The sequence below is a fragment of the Anticarsia gemmatalis genome, chromosome 2 (assembly GCF_050436995.1).
Source record: "Anticarsia gemmatalis isolate Benzon Research Colony breed Stoneville strain chromosome 2, ilAntGemm2 primary, whole genome shotgun sequence".
Lineage (NCBI taxonomy): Eukaryota > Metazoa > Arthropoda > Insecta > Lepidoptera > Erebidae > Anticarsia > Anticarsia gemmatalis.
The window spans coordinates 3700020-3719978 of record NC_134746.1 but is presented as its reverse complement, the minus strand read 5'-3'; the positions used below and the strand labels follow the sequence as shown (position 1 = coordinate 3719978).

General features: G+C 38.6%; 1 protein-coding gene across 3 annotated transcripts; it reads right to left on the bottom strand.

The window, feature by feature from the left end:
- Positions 1-672: 672 nt before the first annotated feature.
- Positions 673-18596, bottom strand: LOC142979760 (uncharacterized). Of its 3 annotated transcripts, none has more exons than XM_076124912.1 (9): positions 18336-18596; positions 17116-17278; positions 6106-6222; positions 3643-3742; positions 2852-3020; positions 2362-2478; positions 2049-2185; positions 1376-1562; positions 673-887 (listed from the first exon to the last, which is right to left on the bottom strand). In XM_076124912.1, the coding sequence occupies exons 2-9, from the start codon at positions 17214-17216 to the stop codon at positions 754-756; spliced, it is 1062 nt and encodes a 353-aa protein (XP_075981027.1). In that variant the 5' UTR covers positions 17217-17278; positions 18336-18596; the 3' UTR covers positions 673-753. The 3 variants fall into 3 exon arrangements, with proteins under 3 accessions (XP_075981027.1, XP_075981038.1, XP_075981046.1); XM_076124923.1 differs by lacking the exon at positions 18336-18596 and adding an exon at positions 17458-17690; XM_076124931.1 differs by lacking the exons at positions 17116-17278; positions 18336-18596 and adding an exon at positions 8019-8138.
- Positions 18597-19959: the final 1363 nt, after the last annotated feature.

The following is a 19959-nucleotide window of genomic DNA, read 5'->3' as shown; positions in this document are numbered from 1 at the left end:
AATAGTTTTTTTGTAATTTCCTTCTCTCATTTATTTTTGTCAATTTTGCATACAACTCAAAATACTTTATGATTGTCATTCGTAAAAATCGATTAAAATAATTAATTGATTAAGATAAAAAATGCGTGTAAACGCAGCATCGCTTTAATAAAAACTATACCTACATAAAAATATTATCTCATTTGCGTGAACTATTATGAAATTGGAAGTAAAATAATGTAATATCTACCGCTACTTTAACTAACCACTGTTTTTTTGTAATAATATGTACTTGCTTACTTTTTAATATATTTTTATCCTAGCCTTCCTGAAAAGCAGTCGGTGTATCACCGATCACGAGGTCCAGAGTTCCTTTCTCAGGTTGGTCAAAATATTTTTCGGTTATCGGGTTTAGATACGAGTCAGGCGGGACCAGGAGGGCTATCACGGATCTTAATTGACAACTATTTGAAAGCTACTATGCTGTACATTGAATTTCCTCTTAAATTATAGCGATTAACACGTCAAGTAAAATCAGTAATGTATTGAACACTGACCATCAATTTGAAGTAGGTACACTAGTTGTCAACTAAGATACGTGATACGCAACCAGGTTGTCAGATGCTCCAATTGCAATGAAAATAGATTTTTTTATTACCTTACATATATTTTATATACTAAAAGAACTTAGTCAATAAATACAACGTAGGTCTACTTATAATTGTTATTAATTTTATTCAAAATAGTAACTAATATTTATATTTATTTTAATTATTATGTTTTAGTCAATTCAGCGGAGTAAATGTCAATGAGCAGTTTTTTATAGTTTGCTACTATCGCTGAGTACACCAGCCGGGAGTTCGGTTCCGATGAGGTCAAATTATTTGTATTGATGCCTCGTTGATCTCCTGCAAATAGAATATGAAAATATTTTTTAACGTTGTTATTATGAAGGGAACTATTGGAATTGGGAGTCTATTTGTTTTTTAACGCGTTTATAGCTTAACCACCGAACCGATTTTAATGAAAAACATGAAGTAAGTAAAGTATTAAACGAGGAACTGCTACTTTGATCACTTGCGTGGCGCGAGGAATAAAAGTTTTAATAAATCTAGAACAAATAATTTATTTATTTTAGATCGTACATAACATTACGCCTGTTTTACCCAGAGGTGTAGGCAAAGGTGCACAAAATACACACATGTTACGCCATAATATTTAATCTTAGTCCTTCCGGAGAGAAAATTGTAATAGACTTGCGGCACTTTGCCCAGTCCGGGGAATACTATCGATTCACCACATAAGCAGTCAAAAAAAGACAAAAATAGTTTACTAAAGGGAATATACACGCAAATTACGAAACCTAGCACAACATTATAAAAGCCAGATTCCTCACCGCATAAAATCATTCCATTGCTACTATTCCTGTACTCCTCAACAACAGTGCTGTCCAACACCATGGCAGCTACAGCCGGGTCCAACAGCGTCCATCCAGAGGAAGTATTGAAAGAAATTCTCTCGTAACCATTGAGAGCTTTCATTATTGGCGTGTCTATCGTTCCCAAAACGTTTTCTCTCCAGTCCTGTAAACGAAGAGATTTTTTTAAACTAGCTAACCTTAGTCCCCAACTCGCAATTGGCCAGCGTGGTGGACTCAAGGCTTATCTCTCCCTCATTACGGGACACCTTTGCCCAGCAGTAGGACGTTAATGGGTTAAATATATTTCATTTTTACTATTAACCTTAAAGAACGAATGACACATTTTTTTAGACAAGCGAAATTGGTACGTTTACAAGTAACGACCGCGCCGACGACCGATGCAACGCTCCCTCGTCTGTGCCTGTAACTATGAGAAGAAGGCTTGATATTATTAGGTCGCATCGCGGAAAATGTCTTTTTGCATTATAGTATGTATGAACTCGATATTGAGGTACCTCACGAGCTCACTGAAAGAAACCTAATGAATCGTGTATTCATTTGTGATTCTTGAAGCCAAAGAGATTTTATTACAAGTTCATATGTAGTATGACGTATGTACTTGTATGTATGTATTTATTGTTCAACGTACCTTAGTAATGTTTAAGGAGGCATAGACTTGTGAGAATGGTATAAACGTCACTTTGTCTACGAGAGCAGCGTCTGCTACGATGTAGTACGCTTCTGGATCCATATCTGCATTGAACTCTGGTGTAGAGTGCTTTTCACCTGAAAAATGCAATCAGGGTATTTTGATACTGAATAGTTCTTGTTTATTTCCGGCTGGAGCCTGGACAAAAAAACATTGTGGGTATGGTTGAACTTTGTGTCCGTCCCTTGTATGTTTGTAAAACTTAATCAATGTCGTGAATCTATCAATGGAATAAAAATAGTTTAAGAGTTACTGTAAATGTGTCCTCCGCCGACGTATAGCTGGGCCAAGCGGCTGATGAAATCCGGATCCATTCTTATAGCCAAAGCGATGTTCGTGACCGGCCCGATTGCCATTATTATCAGCTCACCTGAAACATTCAAAATGAATTCAAATCAAATGCAAATTAAATAATCATCTCAAATTATAAAAATAACTTTTGTAACTTTGCACGATAGCTGGCAAAAAACGGCTGAGTAACGCAAACTTCTCTAAATCAAAATAAGTTTATCCCTGGATTTCCTATTTCTCATGATCAAAACCTGGTTACTTCGTAACCATTGGCAAGACGCAGGACCAACAACTTTACATAATATTCTAGGCCTGAATGTCGTCGTAACGGTTACCGCGAATTTTATATAAGACTATACTTTAGAATTAGGTTTATTATTTATTATCGTGTATCAAATTCGATCTTAAAGATTTCTAGTCAACAGCCTCATCAACCAAATAATGAAACTTACCTTCATATTTCTTTGAGAGTTCTATAAGCCCAAAAGCAGCATGAACATCTTGAACTGTCACAGGCTCCGGTCGAGTATATCCATCGTCTCCTAGCCCATCGTAGCCGAAGTAGAAATCAGATTCTATGCCAGATATCAAAGTTTGTGTTGCCCCAGCGTATATTGGGATCTGAAAATAGAAGAGAATTTTATGATTAACTAGCTGACCCGCTCAACTTAGCTTGCGTCACATAAGAATGAGTCATAATTTAAGAATTTAAGAATGGGTCATAATTTTCCCCGTTTTTGTAACATTTTTCGTTACTACTCCTAATGGCCGTAGCGTGATGTTATATAGCCTAAATAAAGCCTTCCTTAATAAATGGTATATCTAACACTGAAAGAATTTTTCAAATCGGACCAATAGTTCCTGAGATTAGCGCTTTCAAACAAACAAACAATCAAACAAACAAACTCTTCAGCTTTATAATATTTGTATAGATTACTACTTTGCCTTTGTGGTTTGATCGGTAACGCGATTCTCTACGATCAGTACTAGCGAGTATTTAGAAATTGACACTTAAAGCTGCACAATTAGTTCCTACGACACCCGCTAGCGGCGCTGAGCAGATTTTCACGCAAAATTTATAGATAGCTAGCCGGTTATCGATAGAGAATTGCAGGATTTCTGGTTTAAATCCTAGGTTGCACTAAGCTGTGGATTTTTTTAAACTTCTTAATAGAAACTTAGAGTTTATAAGAATAAGGTCACGCTATATTGTATAAAGTAAGAAATAAGGCTATTTACTTACGTCTGATCGTCCGCACAATTCAAGAATCCTCGCACTGTTGATAGTTGCTTGACTCTGATCCACATTCCCATACGTTGTAGTCAAAGCTACAACTTTCGGCCTGGAAATTTACAAAAAGCGATCTGAGTAACATAAAGCAACATCGACATTACAAACACATAGAAGTTTGTACAAAAGGTGAAAATGTCGGTGCTTTCTAGTGAATACGAATCTCTTGGTGTTGAGATTTAATATGACGCGTTGTGGACAAAGGGCCTTTTGCAATGGAGAATGTTACTAGGTATGCCAAATCGCTTGAAATTTTGACTCAGTAAGGCCTGTACATGTACATGCAAACTAGTTTTTGTTTCAGTCAAAAATACCAAGTAGTTTTGATTTTACAAGCATTCAAAGTTTCAAAAAATATCGAGTCCCGCTAACAGCGTGACGTCATAGTACACCATGCCGCGCGGGCCGCGTCCCGCTTAATATCAAGTCTCCAGCCGTAGATGTAATAGCTTATGCAGTATTTTGTTGTGTTTTCATCTGCTTATTACATTTAAAGTGTAATAATAGTAAATATTATTAAAAAAGACTATGTGAGCCAGACTTAGCGTAATGTACAATGACGTCACACCGACTCGCGCGGTTACAACTTGTTTTACTTATAAATCGGAAACTAATTGACGTATCAAAGTAATTCTTTCACTAGTATTTTTTATTTTTAACAGAGAATATGGAGAGCTAATAATCCAAATTTGTTAACATTCTCCATTAACATTACAATTCAAAATATTGTCACAGTTAATAAAATTCTCGGCTCCAAAGACTGCAGTAAAAGCCGCTGCAAAGAAATACTAAAATAATTCTGAGTAAAGAATGTACATATAATGAAAGTTAATAATATTTTAAACGCTTCGTGACTTATTTTATTATAAAAGATAACTCTTTTTATGTGAAATCCACGATGATGATATAAACTAAACGCATTACTGTACATTACATCTATTACAATATGCATTAGCGCGATTTTTTACAGTCGGCATCAATTATAGACAGTTTGACATTTATAATTAGTTCGTAATGCATCAACTAGCAGAGCTGTAGCGCATGTTCATTCCAGTCAATACTGCCGAGTATCAAAAGTTAAGCCGCGTCCAGACTAAGCACGGCAATATCTCGGTCTCGCTCATTTCGATTTTTAGGAAAAGAGACAGAGAATTATCGCTTTGCGAGGCTGCTCATTACATTAATCTCTTAGACATTTATAATAATGATCAAAATAGTGCCTACGATAGTCGTTAGAGGCGCTGATCAGATTTTTATACAACATTTCTCGAGAGCTAACTTGTCGTCGATAGTTGATAGTGGTAGAGAATCGAGCCACAGATAGTTTAAAATTGTTAATGCCCTTTCGATGCCCCATCGAGGCGCCCATAGCCAGTTACGCTCACTGGTCGGTAAACGATCTGCGAGTTAACCAACCGTTGGCGCGGTCATTCCATAGATGGGTGACCGCATGGTGGTATTTGAGCATATCCGTGCTTCGGAGGGCACGTAAAAAGTCGGTCCCGGCTGCTATCTACTAAGATAACAGTCGTTAAGCCACGTCAAAGGCCTTCGGGCGGCTTTAAAAACACTAGGTTGACTACTAACCATACGATAAGAAGAAGAAGAATGCCCTTTCAATCTTATCTTAATCTAACACCAAATACGGATACACGTGTCTTCTTTGTAAACTGTTGAGAGGCTAAATTCTTATCAATAGTTATTTATAAACGTGTCAGATCTTTCCCTATTTCAATGATAAGATTACTATTAATACTTTTAACCTTACCTTACGTATTGTGTATCTCACAGCTCTGTTGACAGCTAGTACATTGAAGCTTCGACATAACATATGACTCACCATCATTTTAGAAAAAAAGCAATGTATAGTATAGTAAATATGAAAATTGAATGGTTGTCAACTAAGATTCACCATTAGTCCTCCTACTGAGCTCAAAAGCTTTGTTTAGAGTCGTGCGATAATGGGTACCAAGGTTATTTAAGATGCTAAGATATATGCGGCTGCTGATCATAATATGGGTTCTTTTCTTTTTTTAAAGGCTTCTCTCGCATTGAGGTCTGCCCTTATGTCGCGGGGACTTTTACAAACATACAAACAACGGACTCAAAGTACAACCAGACCTGAAACAATTATTTGTGGATCACACAAATAATTGTTCCGGTTGACAATTGAACCGACGACCTCAAGACGCTGTGGTAGCGGTGTGGCGACCTAAGTCATGTCAAGGATTGCTGCTGGGTCGAGAGAGGATTTTAGGGTTTTCAGCTACTGGTCTAAAAAAAAACTGTCCTATCTGTTATATAGTATGTTTTTGAGAAAAAACATGTTGTGCCAATCTCACCTAACGTGGGATAAGAACAAGAAAAAAAGATAGTATTGTCGCCAGTAGAATCTTACACTAAAAATTAACTTACCCTTTGAAATAATTCTCGTACAGTAAACTCATGGTAATTGCCAAAGCATCGTCTGCACCTCCATCGTGGTCAATGACCATTTTCATACCAGTATCATTAGGAGTCGTTGTTTCTGGACTGAAAAATAAAAAAATATTATTAACTAGTGTATAACTGTTACTTATTCCGTGAGAAAATATTTTACCAGGATCTGCTATTGTGATGTGATGAGGATTGTAAACTAGCTAGCTGTGTACCAAATTTCATCGAAATCTGTTCAGTATTGATTGAGTAAAACCTCTAAAGTATCTCTTTTTAGCCGACGACTTAAAGAAAACGACAATTCATTGCAAGATTTTCTAATTTTATATAATAGACGTATATTTCGTATTTACTGAAAACCGATTGCATTAACATTGATATTTGGTTGGGCTAACACCTAGAAATTAATAAAAATAACAAAATAGTAGTTAATAGTTCTTTAACTCACAGTATGGATTTTAATCTAATAAACTTGAAAATCAATAAAACGTATAAAATCTATTACAAAAATATTTTTTTTATAATTTTGCCACTTTATATAATCGATAGTAATTTATCTTCTGTCTGTCACAATATGCAACCGCCTCTTTAATAAATGAAAATATATTACGTTACCACATTAATTATGATTGAATATTAATCGACCATCATCTCAAATTACCAAATTTTTATCAGTAAGGAAAAACCGTGATAATTGTTTTACTTCAATAATAAAATATTATAAACACTGGTTTCATTCAAAAACAATTAACTTTTTTTTTTCCAAAAATGAGTTAATGTTAGACAGTGTTGGGCAAAATTTAGTTTGATTGATGATTGATGATTAAGATTAAATTATTTAGTCATGACTAATGAATAATGACTAAAAAAATTCAATCATGAGTCGTGATTGATGATTAATTAGTGTTAGTGTTAGTTATTCAATCATGACTAAAATTTTAATGACTAAAAATAATAGTTAAATAAAACTAAGCTTTTCAAGTCTACGTTCCATGACTGTTGATTTGTTAATCACAGGTTTTTAATTAAAGCTAGTTTTACAACAGAATCAGTTAATTTTTTTTTTAATTTACACAGGTACACATTTGCAAAAATAAGTTCGGGCTAATTTAGTTTAAAATAATTTAAATTGCTTTTTAAAACTACGCGTTTTGAAAATCAAATTTTATAAATAATGGAATTATCTTCTTTCAGTCCACTTAATGTGGTGATCAGTTATAGTTTTATAGATGTGTTCAATTAAACTAAAATTATGTCACCTGAATTATTTTTTTTAGTTTAATCATCATACAAAAATACAATAAATTAGTCATCAGTCATTTAATCATTAAATGATTGATGACTAATTTATTTAATCATGATTATGATTATTATTTTTACTCATGATTAATTCAATCATGACTAAATAATTCATGACTAAATTAGTCATGACTAATCAATTGATTGAAAAAATTAGTTGATTGACCCAACACTGATGTTAGACGCATGTTTGTTATTGATACACAAATAGTTTATTATCTGAATCAACATATTATTATTGGAAATCTTTTCATTCGGACGCACTTGCGTCAGGAAGTTGGTAAATAAATAAATAATAAATTTTGCTCATTGCTATCCTATGTCTAGGCAAGGGTTTCCTCCTGGAATGAGGGAGGAGCTAGGTCCTGAGGGCAGACCTAGTGAAATATTATAATAAGCTAGCTGACCCGGCAAACGTTGTTTTGCCATAAAAAATAAATAAAAAAACATTGTCCAGCGGAGAAAATTGTGAATCTAAACCATTCTCAGATCCCCTTGAACACACACAAAAATTTCATCAAATCGGTCCAGTCGTTTAAGAGAAGTTCAGTGACATACACACTTACAGAATTATATATATAAAGATATCTTACCACTTCCCAGAAATGTGAACGAAGAGTAATACAACACATAAAATTGTTTTGTCCGACATACTCGTAATAATATTAGAGTAATTGATAACTGAGAGGCAGACGACTTATCACCGCTACAATTCTGGTTAAATGATAAAAAAAATAAACTACTTTGAGCACAAATAGGTACAGTCACGGGTAAAAATATGTACACGCTGTCCAAATTAAACAATAATTGTATGTACAGTTGTGAGCAAAATTACCTAAACACTATCTTATTATAAAACGTAAAATTAACTGTCAAAACGTATTTGGTAACGTTGCTAATAAACGATCTGTAGCGCGATTCTCTACTAACAGTCGTTATATGTTTGTATATGGATGTTGAGTATTGAGAGTTTGAAATTAAAATTGTACTGCCAAAATAGTCTTAACGGAGCCCGGTAGAGGCGCAAAACAGATTTTCATATCAAATTTCTCGATTGCTAGCCGGTTGTATAGAATCGAGCTACAAGAATGCTATTTTTTCCACTATCGCTTATCGAAAACCCGCCGGTTATCGACAAATTATCTATGAAAGCCTGATCAGCATACAAACTGTATTTTCCGTACATTCAAAATGTCAAACTCTCGATAGTTTATTGTAGTGACGCGTCTGTGGAGAATCGTACTGCTGTTCAAGCCAGAAGTAATTTTTTGAAAAGTGGTGTTTGGATAATAATATCATAATATGGTTATAATATTTATACTTAACTTAATTAAATTCGGTTCACCTATGCATGCGTGACAAACTAGCAATTTGAAAGACTTGCAATTAATTATAATAATACTAATTACGGATAATTTATCTTGAAGAGCACAGACCACAAATAAATCACAGTACCGAGTTTAACTGTTGATGTAAATTTTATTTATTTTTATATATTAATAAGAATTATTAAACAAGATTGTAGATTGTTTTTTTTTTAAGTTAGCCTGCGACCACGGCGAGTGTAACCTGCGCCGAAACGTTAGGCATTCTAAGCTAAAATGCGTGTTGGCGTTAATTCCCGTTTCCAATCCTGCTAATATTATAAATGGTTAAGTTTGTGAGAATGTTTGTATGTATGTTTGTTACTGTGCACGATGAACGCATAAAACACATTTGTAAATAGTAAATTAGGCACATAAACGCATAAAGTAATACGTAAAAATTAGATTGCACATTGTTAACATTATATATATTAATATTAGCATATTTTTAATAATAATTAACATTTAAATTCTTACTTTATACGTTTATGTCAAATTCATTGTGAAGAAATATCATTAACAACCTTTTGTTTACATAGAACTTTGTAGAAACACGAATATTATTATTAGAACCTTCCAGTTAATAAGAATCATACGAAGGAACAATCGCGAAACACCGAGCGCCGGCGATCCTTCGATTAAACACGCCGATCGTTCCCGAAAGTACAAGAATGAGAAAGACGTATTGGCAAAACGCGTATGCGCGAGCGAGACGGAAAATCTCTAGAACATCGCGCGGCGCGACACGGCGCGCTTGATCTTTCGCTATGATTCTAGAAGCAATGTTTGTGAATATAAATATGGACGCGCGCCGAGTAGCGGCAGTTTAAGTTTTAAACTCATCAAGTGAAGATCGTGAATAAGTAAAGTAAAGTAAAGTACATAGTGAATAAACCGTACATAGTAAAGTATATGAACAGTGTATAGTAAATAGTTTGTAATACAGTCCACTTCGAAGATTGAAGAAAATAAAGTAAATATATTACTTCGCAACCGGTGTTCTTATTGGAAGAATATTAGTCCTCCACATTGCTGGTCACTTCGAGCGCCGGATTGGAACAGTGCAAGAACAAAGGATGCCGGTTACGCGAAGTCTTAAAGGAAGAATAATCGAACAGTTGGCGACATCGGAGACTACTACTGCCCTCACGCCAGCCACAGAGATACTAAGTACTGCGACCTTGTCGGGGTCAGCGGCCGCGACAGTACTCGGGTCAGCGACCGCTAATATGAATACGATTACGGCTCCAACCGCGAAATCTGTCCGCACAGTGAAGACACGAAGATCGTCGCGTACGACAGGATCTCGATCAAGGCGAATTATTGAGGCAGAAGAGGAGGTTGCCGCGTTAAAGCTCGCGCTCGCCGAAGCTAAATTAAAGCGACTGCGCGTTGAGGCAGAGGATGAAGACGATGACTACGCTCCTTCGTCGGTTGCGGACGAGGAAGAGGACGACGCACCTAGCCGGGTAGAAGAATGGCTGAACAAGACCACGCTTCCCAAAGAAGTGAAGGATCCGGAATGGCGAGGACAGGACACTATCAAGGAAGAAAATCAAGCACACAGGAAAGAAGGTGTCCCTGCGCGTCAGTCGGACGTCACTTCATTGGCAGAGGCGCTCACACAGGCAGTGCGAATGTCCAGAGACGCACCGAGGTACATACAGGAGCTACCAGTCTTTAACGGAGAAATTAGTAATTGGTTGGCGTTCCGCGCCGCCTATCAGGAAACAAACCAAATGTTCTCGAAAATCGAAAATATTGCCCGCATAAGGAAAAGTTTAAAGGGAGCTGCTCATGAAGCAGTGAGCAGTATGCTAATCAGCCAGCCGGACCCACAAGCCATCTTGGATGCTTTGGAACGCCGATTCGGAAGACCGGACGCACTGGCTATGAACGAGATGCAAAAACTAAGAAATCTGCAGAAAATTAATGATGACCCACGTGACTTATGCATATTTGCGAATAAAGTGTCTAACATCGTCGCTACGATTGAGGCTCTTAGAAAACTACAATATTTATACAATCCAGAGCTAGTGAAGATTGTTCTAGACAAATTCACACCAATACTGAGGAACAAATGGTACGACTTCAGCTACAGCTCCAAAGAAGATATACCAGATCTCAAGAGGCTCGCCGTATTCTTAAACTTGGAGGCTGACAAGTGTGGTGTATTCGCGCAACCCGAAGACGTCACCGTGAGGACACATGAAAAAACCTTCAAGAAGAGGGCGGAGCGCACCTACACAGCCAACGAAAGAAAACCTCAGTGTCTGGTATGCAAGAAGGAACACCAGCTTACCGACTGCCGACGATTTCGTAGCGCGAGTGTTAACGAAAGGTGGGACATAGCAAAGAAGAATAAAATATGTTTCCGCTGCCTACTTAGCTCACACAGGCGCGAAAACTGTCAATCCAAGGCATGTGGTGAAGACGGATGCGACATGGCTCACCATCGTTTGTTACACCACAGAAAAGATACTGTGAAAGAGCAGCCGGCAACTACGGCACCAGTAGAGGTCACGTCAGCCGCAGAAGTTGTGAAAAATACTAACGCCGCAAGAAGTCGTCAAGCCCTGCTGAAGATTGCGCCGGTTACATTGGTCGGTCCGAATAGCACCAGGGTCGACACCTTCGCACTGATGGACGACGGGAGCACCATCACCCTGATCGAAGAAAGCCTAGCGGAATTATTAGGTATCGACGGCCCGCGAGACGACATGTGGGTGCAAGGGCTTAACGAGACGGCGAAACACGAAAACAGCAAGAGAGTGGACGTAACCATACGAGGTCGATACAACTCCAATGGCCAACAGTATAAAATGCGGAATGTACGCACTGTGCAGAAACTAATGTTCACGCAACAAACGATTAGCCGAAGAGACGTCGAAAACTGCGCACATCTGAAGGGTATAGAAGACCAGCTAATATACCAAGATGCTCGACCAAAAATCCTTATTGGACAAGACAACTGGGAGCTGTTAGTAGCGCTAGACATCAGAACTGGAAATCGAGACCAACCAGTAGCAACTAACACCAAATTAGGCTGGGTCTTACATGGATGCCGAACTTCTAGGTTAAGGACAGTTGACTTCTGTGGATACACTACTAGCCCAGAAGAAGATGAAAAACCCATGGAGAAAATGATGAAAGAATTCTTTGACCTGGAAGCACTCGGAGTAGAAGCAAAGAAAAGAAGGAACGACCCTGACGAACGCGCCTTGGAGATACTCAATGCACACAGTAGACGGTTGCCCGAAGGACGTTTCGAGACCGCCCTTCTTTGGAAGAATGAAAACAGAATAATCCCGAACAATTTTGACAACGCCTTCAAAAGGCTGGTTAACCTGGAAAAGAAACTGGACAGAGAACCGAAACTTAAAACACAGTATGAAGAAAGGATTCAAAACCTCCTTAACTCAGGATACGCGGAAATTGTGACCACACCTGCAGCGCCTGGAAAAACTTGGTACCTGCCTCACTTTGCTGTATGCAATCCTGCTAAGCCTAAGATACGACTCGTGCATGACGCGGCTGCTAGATCACACGGAACAAGCCTAAATGACATGTTGCTCTCTGGTCCTGATCTCTTGCAACACCTGCCTGGAGTCATCATGCGATTCAGACAACACGCTTTCGCAATCTCGGCCGACATCAAAGAGATGTTTATGCAAATCAAAATAAGGGAAGAAGATCGAGATGCGCTGAGATTCCTGTGGCGTGGAGACAATAGAGGGAATAAAACACCGGAGGAGTATCGGATGACATCTGTGATCTTCGGAGCCACATCATCACCATGCACCGCGCTATACATCAAAAACAAAAACGCAGAAGAACATCGCGAGACGTATCCTCAAGCGGCCAAGGAAATTATCAGGAACCATTATATGGACGACTATATAACAAGCTTTCCGACCAAAGAAGAAGCTATCCGCGTGTCGAAGGAGGTTGATAAAATACATAAGAAAGCTGGTTTCGTGCTTCGAGGATGGACATCGAACGATCAGTCTGTGTTACAACATTTTGACACAGACCAGGAAAATAAGATTTTACCAATCGGCAGTAACACGGAGAAAACATTGGGCCTGCTGTGGGAGACCGGTAAAGACTGCATCAGCTTTCATCTGAACGAAAATAAGACGCCACCAGAAGTACTAAAAGAAACACGTCCCCCAACGAAAAGAGAAGCTTTGAGTATCATTATGTCACTATTTGACCCACTTGGCCTGGTCTCTCCTGTAACAACACCAGCAAAGAGATTGATGCAAGAAACGTGGCGATTTGGCACAGGGTGGGATGACCCCATGCCCGAAGAATTACAGCCTCGCTGGTCAACGTGGTTGAAAAACCTGCTGGCAATCAAGAGCCTGAAGATCGCACGGTGTTACAACATTGGCCCCGCGATACAGGAAAGGGAATTGCATACCTTTGTCGACGCCAGCGAAGAAGCGTATTCAGCTGCCATCTACATCAGGATGCTGCGCGCCGACGGAACTGTACATGTGGCATTGGCAGTAGGGAAGAGTCGCGTCGCGCCATTGAAGCCTACCTCAATACCTCGACTCGAACTTCAAGCCGCTCTGCTAGGCGCACGATTAGCACGCACGACGGAACAAGAACACGACTTCGTGTTCACCCGAAAGGTGTACTGGAGTGACTCCCGCACAGTACTGGCGTGGATAAGAGCTGAACCACGCACTTTCAAGACGTTCGTTGCGCATCGCCTGGCAGAAATTGAAGAGCTAACTAAGGTGAATGAGTGGCGGTGGGTTCCAACAAAGGAAAATGTAGCTGACGACGCAACCCGAGATACACCCGCAGACTTCAACTCAGGACATCGATGGTTCCATGGTCCCGACTTTTTAAGAAAACCAGAAGTGGATTGGCCCTCAGAAGAAGTCAAGCCAATTGTCGAGAAAACAGGTGAAGAAAAATGTCTCGTCACGCTAGAAAGAGGCACGCCAATGTACTTGCCGAACATCGAGAATATCGCTAAGTGGCAAACACTGATACGCGCTACAGGAAGAATGCTGCAGTTCATTGATCTGTGCAGAAAAAGAAAACACGTTGCAGCTGTAACCAGAAAACGTACCAAGGAAAAGCAGGAAAATGACCCAACCTGGAAGAAAAATGAACGCAAGAAGAAAGGAAATGAAACATCAGTGAAGACTGAAGAAACGAAAAGGCTGATTCCCCTCGATGCAACCTATCTACAAAGAGCTGAAAATATGTGGATACGAGCGATGCAGGATGAAAGCTACGCACAGGAAAGGACAAGGATAGAAAACGGTAATGCGCCGACTGGAAAAGATCGACTAGCCAATCTAAGCGTTATCATCGGCGAAGATGGCTTGCTGCGCCTACGGGGAAGAATTTCAGCTGCACCCGGAATTAGTGTAACCACGACCAACCCTGTTCTGCTCGACGGCCAACATCGATACACGAAAATGTATATCCAGCACATACATGAGAAAATGATCCACGGCGGAGTAGAGCTGGTTGTGAACGAACTGCGACAGCGGTGTTGGGTGACACGAATACGCCCGACGGTAAAAAACGTTATAAGGAATTGCCAGAGATGTAAAATAAGAAGAGCAAAGCCGACTAAGCCTTCAACAGGAGACTTACCAGCAGCTCGACTAACTCACGGCGCAAGACCCTTCTCTTACACAGGGGTCGATTACTTTGGTCCAGTAGAAGTAACAGTAGCCAGACACAGAGAAAAGAGATGGGTAGCTCTCTTCACCTGTCTCACTGTAAGAGCAGTACACTTAGAAGTGGTGCCGTCGGTAAGCGCAGACTCGGCTATCTGCGCGATAAGAAGATTCATCGGGAGAAGAGGAATGCCGACAGAGCTGTGGTCGGACAACGGAACTTGTTTCAAAGCAGCCGACAAGGAGCTACGGGAAGCCTGGAGAGCAATGCAGGAAGAAGCGAGTGTACACCATATAAAGTGGCGCTTCATACCCCCTGCCTCGCCTTTCATGGGAGGGGCATGGGAGCGTCTAGTACGGAGCGTAAAAGAAGCCCTTCGGGTTACACTCCGAGAAAAGCATCCCAGCGACGAAGTTCTACATACGCTCCTGGTCGAAGCCGAGAACATTCTAAATTCACGTCCTCTCACCCATGTGACGGTCAACCCCGAAGAACCGGAAGCTCTAACGCCAAATCACATTCTACTGGGTCCGAGCTGTCACGTGCCTGCGCCTGGCAGCTTTAACGAGAACAATGAGGCCACTCGAAGTCTGTGGAGACGAGCGCAGCAGCTAGCAGACACTTTCTGGAAGCGTTGGGTAAAAGAATACAGGCCATTACTCCAACACCGGCGGGAGCCGCACGCATCCGGTACACCCCTGCGTGTCGGCGATGTAGTAATCATCTGCGATTCCAACCTGCCGAGGAATGTGTGGCCGAAGGGACGAGTGACACGCGTCTTCCCTGGCAAAGACAACGAGATACGAGTTGTGGACATCACTACCAGCAACGGTCATGTCTTGCGGCGACCATGCAAGAAGGTCATCGTGCTACCAGTTGAATCGCAAGATGCGACGGCGGGAGAAATGTGCACGATGAACGCATAAAACACATTTGTAAATAGTAAATTAGGCACATAAACGCATAAAGTAATACGTAAAAATTAGATTGCACATTGTTAACATTATATATATTAATATTAGCATATTTTTAATAATAATTAACATTTAAATTCTTACTTTATACGTTTATGTCAAATTCATTGTGAAGAAATATCATTAACAACCTTTTGTTTACATAGAACTTTGTAGAAACACGAATATTATTATTAGAACCTTCCAGTTAATAAGAATCATACGAAGGAACAATCGCGAAACACCGAGCGCCGGCGATCCTTCGATTAAACACGCCGATCGTTCCCGAAAGTACAAGAATGAGAAAGACGTATTGGCAAAACGCGTATGCGCGAGCGAGACGGAAAATCTCTAGAACATCGCGCGGCGCGACACGGCGCGCTTGATCTTTCGCTATGATTCTAGAAGCAATGTTTGTGAATATAAATATGGACGCGCGCCGAGTAGCGGCAGTTTAAGTTTTAAACTCATCAAGTGAAGATCGTGAATAAGTAAAGTAAAGTAAAGTACATAGTGAATAAACCGTACATAGTAAAGTATATGAACAGTGTATAGTAAATAGTTTGTAATACAGTCCACTTCGAAGATTGAAGAAAATAAAATAAATATATTACTTCGCAACCGGTGTTCTTATTGGAAGAATATTAATCCTCCACAGTTACTCTTTTACGCAAATACTACTGAATCGATTACGATGAAATTTGGTGTATAGGTAGCTGTAGACCCAGAATAACACATAGGCTACTATTTATTCCGGAGTTCCCGAGGGATTGGGATTTACACAGGAAAAGCGTCCACGCGGAAAAAGTCGCGGGCGGCCTCTAGTTATACATAAATATTGTAGATGTTTGAGGTAGGCATATACATTTTTGATTGTGACTGTACATTGTACAATAATGTATTGTCAACAACCGGTTGTAACGCCTGCTCTACTTTTCTTGTAAGTATTTTGACAACGATTTCAAAATTAGATACGTTTTTGTTAATTAGTATTAGGAGATAACTATTCCCCATAAAGACCTGTTATTTAACCGTGTCACACACATTACAGCAATTAACTTCAACATAATATGTTTATTGTTAGATAATATTCAATGGAAAACAACAAAATAAATTTAAATAAAAACAGGTATTTAATTTCGTCACAATACACCATTCATTTTGGCAATTTATACGCACAGTCTCGGGTTCGGTTACCCTATAGGACAAAGTAGTCTTTTTTTAATGGATATTAACGACTAGCTGACTCGCGCAACTTTGCTTACGTTACATAAGAAAGAATGGGTCACAATTTTACCCGTTTTTGTAACATTTTTTACTGGTACTCTGCTCCTAATGGTCGTAACGTGATGATATTATAGCCTTCCTCGATAAATGGGATATCTAGCACTGAAATATTTTTTCAAATCGAACCAGTAGTTCTTCAGATTAGCGCGTTCAAACAAACAAACTCTTCAGCTTTATAATGTTAGTATAGATTGATGATCGATGACAAATTGTGCACAGTTTTCTACACCCGATACACTCGAGTAACAAGAAAATGAGCCAGTTAAAATGTACTTAAACATTAGTTCCTACGACACTCACTAGTGGCGCCTATATAGGTTTTCATACAAGATTTGTCGATAGCTAACCGATTATCGTTAGTAGCGGCTGAAGAAAATCGCAACTACTGATTTGACTGGCAGAAAAGAAATAGCGTACTGCTTATTACTTACCTCTTGTAGCCGAATATGAAAAACAAAGCAGATCCGATGACGAGTACAAACGCGATTAATGGCACTGCGATATATCCGCAGATATTTTTCAATGATTTCATCCTGCCCTTCAGCTTCCTATTGGTTTTTTAGCCTTCTTATTATAAAAGATAGGTCTTCGTACCTGCAAACGGGTAAGAAAAAATCACATAATTAAAGTATAAGTAAAAGTTTATTCCTCCATAAATAATGTAGGAAGAAAGCAATTCTTAAGTTACTCCGTGTCTTCATTTGTGATTAGCATGATTGCTGCATTTCTTAATTAATGAGATAGACACACAAATATAGGATTATGATACTCACCCTTAGTGGGTAAAAAAGAAAATGTATACAATAATTGGAAATGTTATTTAAAAATCACTAAATTGAAATCGCTGCATCCGTTCGGGAGTTATGATGCCACTGACAGACACACAGGCAGACAGACACGTCAAACTTATAACACCCCTCTTTTTGCTTCGGGAGTTAAAAACAAAAAATCTTATACAAAAATTATATTTGCACTGGTCCTATGACCAATAAACAACTAATTACGAACACGAATAATTATAAACTAAAGTATGTACTCAATCAAAATCAGATAAAAGTTATTATATAAGCAATTATATCAAATCTTTAGTATTGTTTGTTTACACAATACATTGTGTCCGTATAATGAATGAGCGTTTATCAATTTTATCAGATAAAATTTATGGTTTGCGTTTGAGAGCAAACGTATCTGCATAATAATGTTCGGCTACCGGCCAGTTTAATTGAAATTAGCCAACAGTCCGGGACTTTGTTTTTATCTATTAGCAATTTTATTCCAATTGAGTCCACAATACACAGGTACACTCTCTATTCTTTCACTCTCATAGCCCGGTGAGACGGATAACCGACACGTCCAGTAAGAGGTCAGGCGGAGGACCGACAGCTTTACGTTCTTCCTGAGGCATAGAGGTCTTTGCTTAATGAATGAGGTGTTGTGTTTATCTGATACCCCTTAAACGATACAGCTATTGGTTATAAGTATCGTGACGTCACTGCAACTACGTCGAAAATCGAAGTATGCTGAGGACCTAATATTTATATTGTAGAACTCACAAGTAGTTGCATTCAGTCTGGTTGCATGTACGTTGTCGCCAATATTTGTTTTTTGCAAAAACAAGCATAACTTCTGAATGAAAACGTCTCTCACTTACCTTTGTAAGTTATCATTAACACTTTATAATTTGTACATATAGCGTAGGCACTTCTCCAACGTCGCAAAGCGAAACACAAATCTTGATTTATTTATTAAATAGGCACTAGCTTCTTGAGTTTACATTTTATCTTATTTTAGTATAAAGTTATTTTTAAACAGATATTTCACCCAATAAGCAATCTGCAAGAAAGAAAAATATACTTCAAAATTGTTTTATATTCAAAAGTTTCAAAGTGAGAAACCACTAGACTGTTTTGGATTGCACAATACATACGTAACAATAAAATGTAATTGTGTTATAATTGTTCCTTTATCTTTGTTCTTATTTATCTCGTAAATTCCCACTAATCTAGTGTCTATGTCTACTTCAATTACTTGATAACATGATAATACTACATAATAATTATTATTAGATATATTTTTTCGGCTGTCGTTTTCGAAGATCTTTGACAGTCGTTAACAGTAATCTGAAACTTGAAAGTCTGACAACCAGAATTACCGAAGGGTGTCCTGTTATATCCCAGGTAACTGGTTTTAGGAGGTCAGATAAGCAGTCGCTCTATGTAAAACACTAGTATTCTGCTGTATCCGGTGAGACTGGAAGCCGACTCCAACATAGCTTGGACGAGAGGCTAAACTGACATATTATATTAGGTCGGGGAAAAAGTCTTTTCGCATTATAGTAGGTATGTATGTCTAGTATCCTTTAGTCTCTACCTAATCCTTGAGATATTGGTGTGATTGTGAATAATACAAAAGAGATTGCAGATTAACACTTTTCTCTCCTAGAATCGAACCCGGGTCTTGTAATCAGCTGTCACATATCCTACTACTCAGACCACAGAAGGCAGCCAGTGACAGTGTACTCTTTTGTTGGCAAAGCACCTCAGTCAGTTATTCAGGCACATTTATTTAAAATACATTTTTTTTGTATTTTGTATTAATTTTAAAGAATACTTTAATACAGCGCCATCTTTTTATTCTAAGATTAACTACAACCTTTCAGGAGTAACCTCATGCCCAGCAAGTCTATTATTCGTAAAAGTACTACCAATAAATACTAGATGGCGTTAAGTGCATTTTGTTTTGAACATCTTTCGTTTGATTGTAAACAGAAGACCTAATTCATTGTTTATGCTTAGATTATGATTGTTAATCTTTCGCATAAATCATAGATATCTTTAATTAATGTTTTGTTACGGCTTTGCTTGGATTTTAATCAAGCTCCTAATGTTTTGCGCAAACTGTTTTGGGTCGAGAACAAAGTGCTACCCGGTTTTCACGGCTTTTGCTATTTTCAAGCTAAAATAACGAAACGAGTAATTGAAACTTTTTATTGGTAACACTTTGGAAAGTTTTTTCTAGGGATCAATTTAGGGTGAAAATTGCTTTGGTTATCAACTTTAGGGTCAAATTTGGCTCTCGAAAATCCCTGTTTTAGTTTTCAAGTACGTAACAATTTTAAGTCCATGCGGCTACAGCAGGCGCTACATTTTTATAACCAATTTTCCCACCGTCAGATTTAAAAGGCTGACCCAATACCATATGGGATTCCTAGCATGGGAGAGAGAGAGGGAGAGAAAGAAAGAGAGAGAGAATCTACATATTTAATTAGAAAAAAA

Excerpts from the sequence above, each read along its gene's own strand:
- LOC142979760 (XM_076124912.1), bottom strand. The coding sequence starts at position 17,216 with ATGAAATCATTGAAAAATATCTGCGGATATATCGCAGTGCCATTAATC. Across the intron at positions 3,021-3,642 it reads AATTGTGCGGACGATCAGAC|ATCCCAATATACGCTGGGGC; the intron begins GTAAGTAAATAG and ends TTCTATTTTCAG. Across the intron at positions 888-1,375 it reads CAATGGAATGATTTTATGCG|GAGATCAACGAGGCATCAAT; the intron begins GTGAGGAATCTG and ends TTCTATTTGCAG.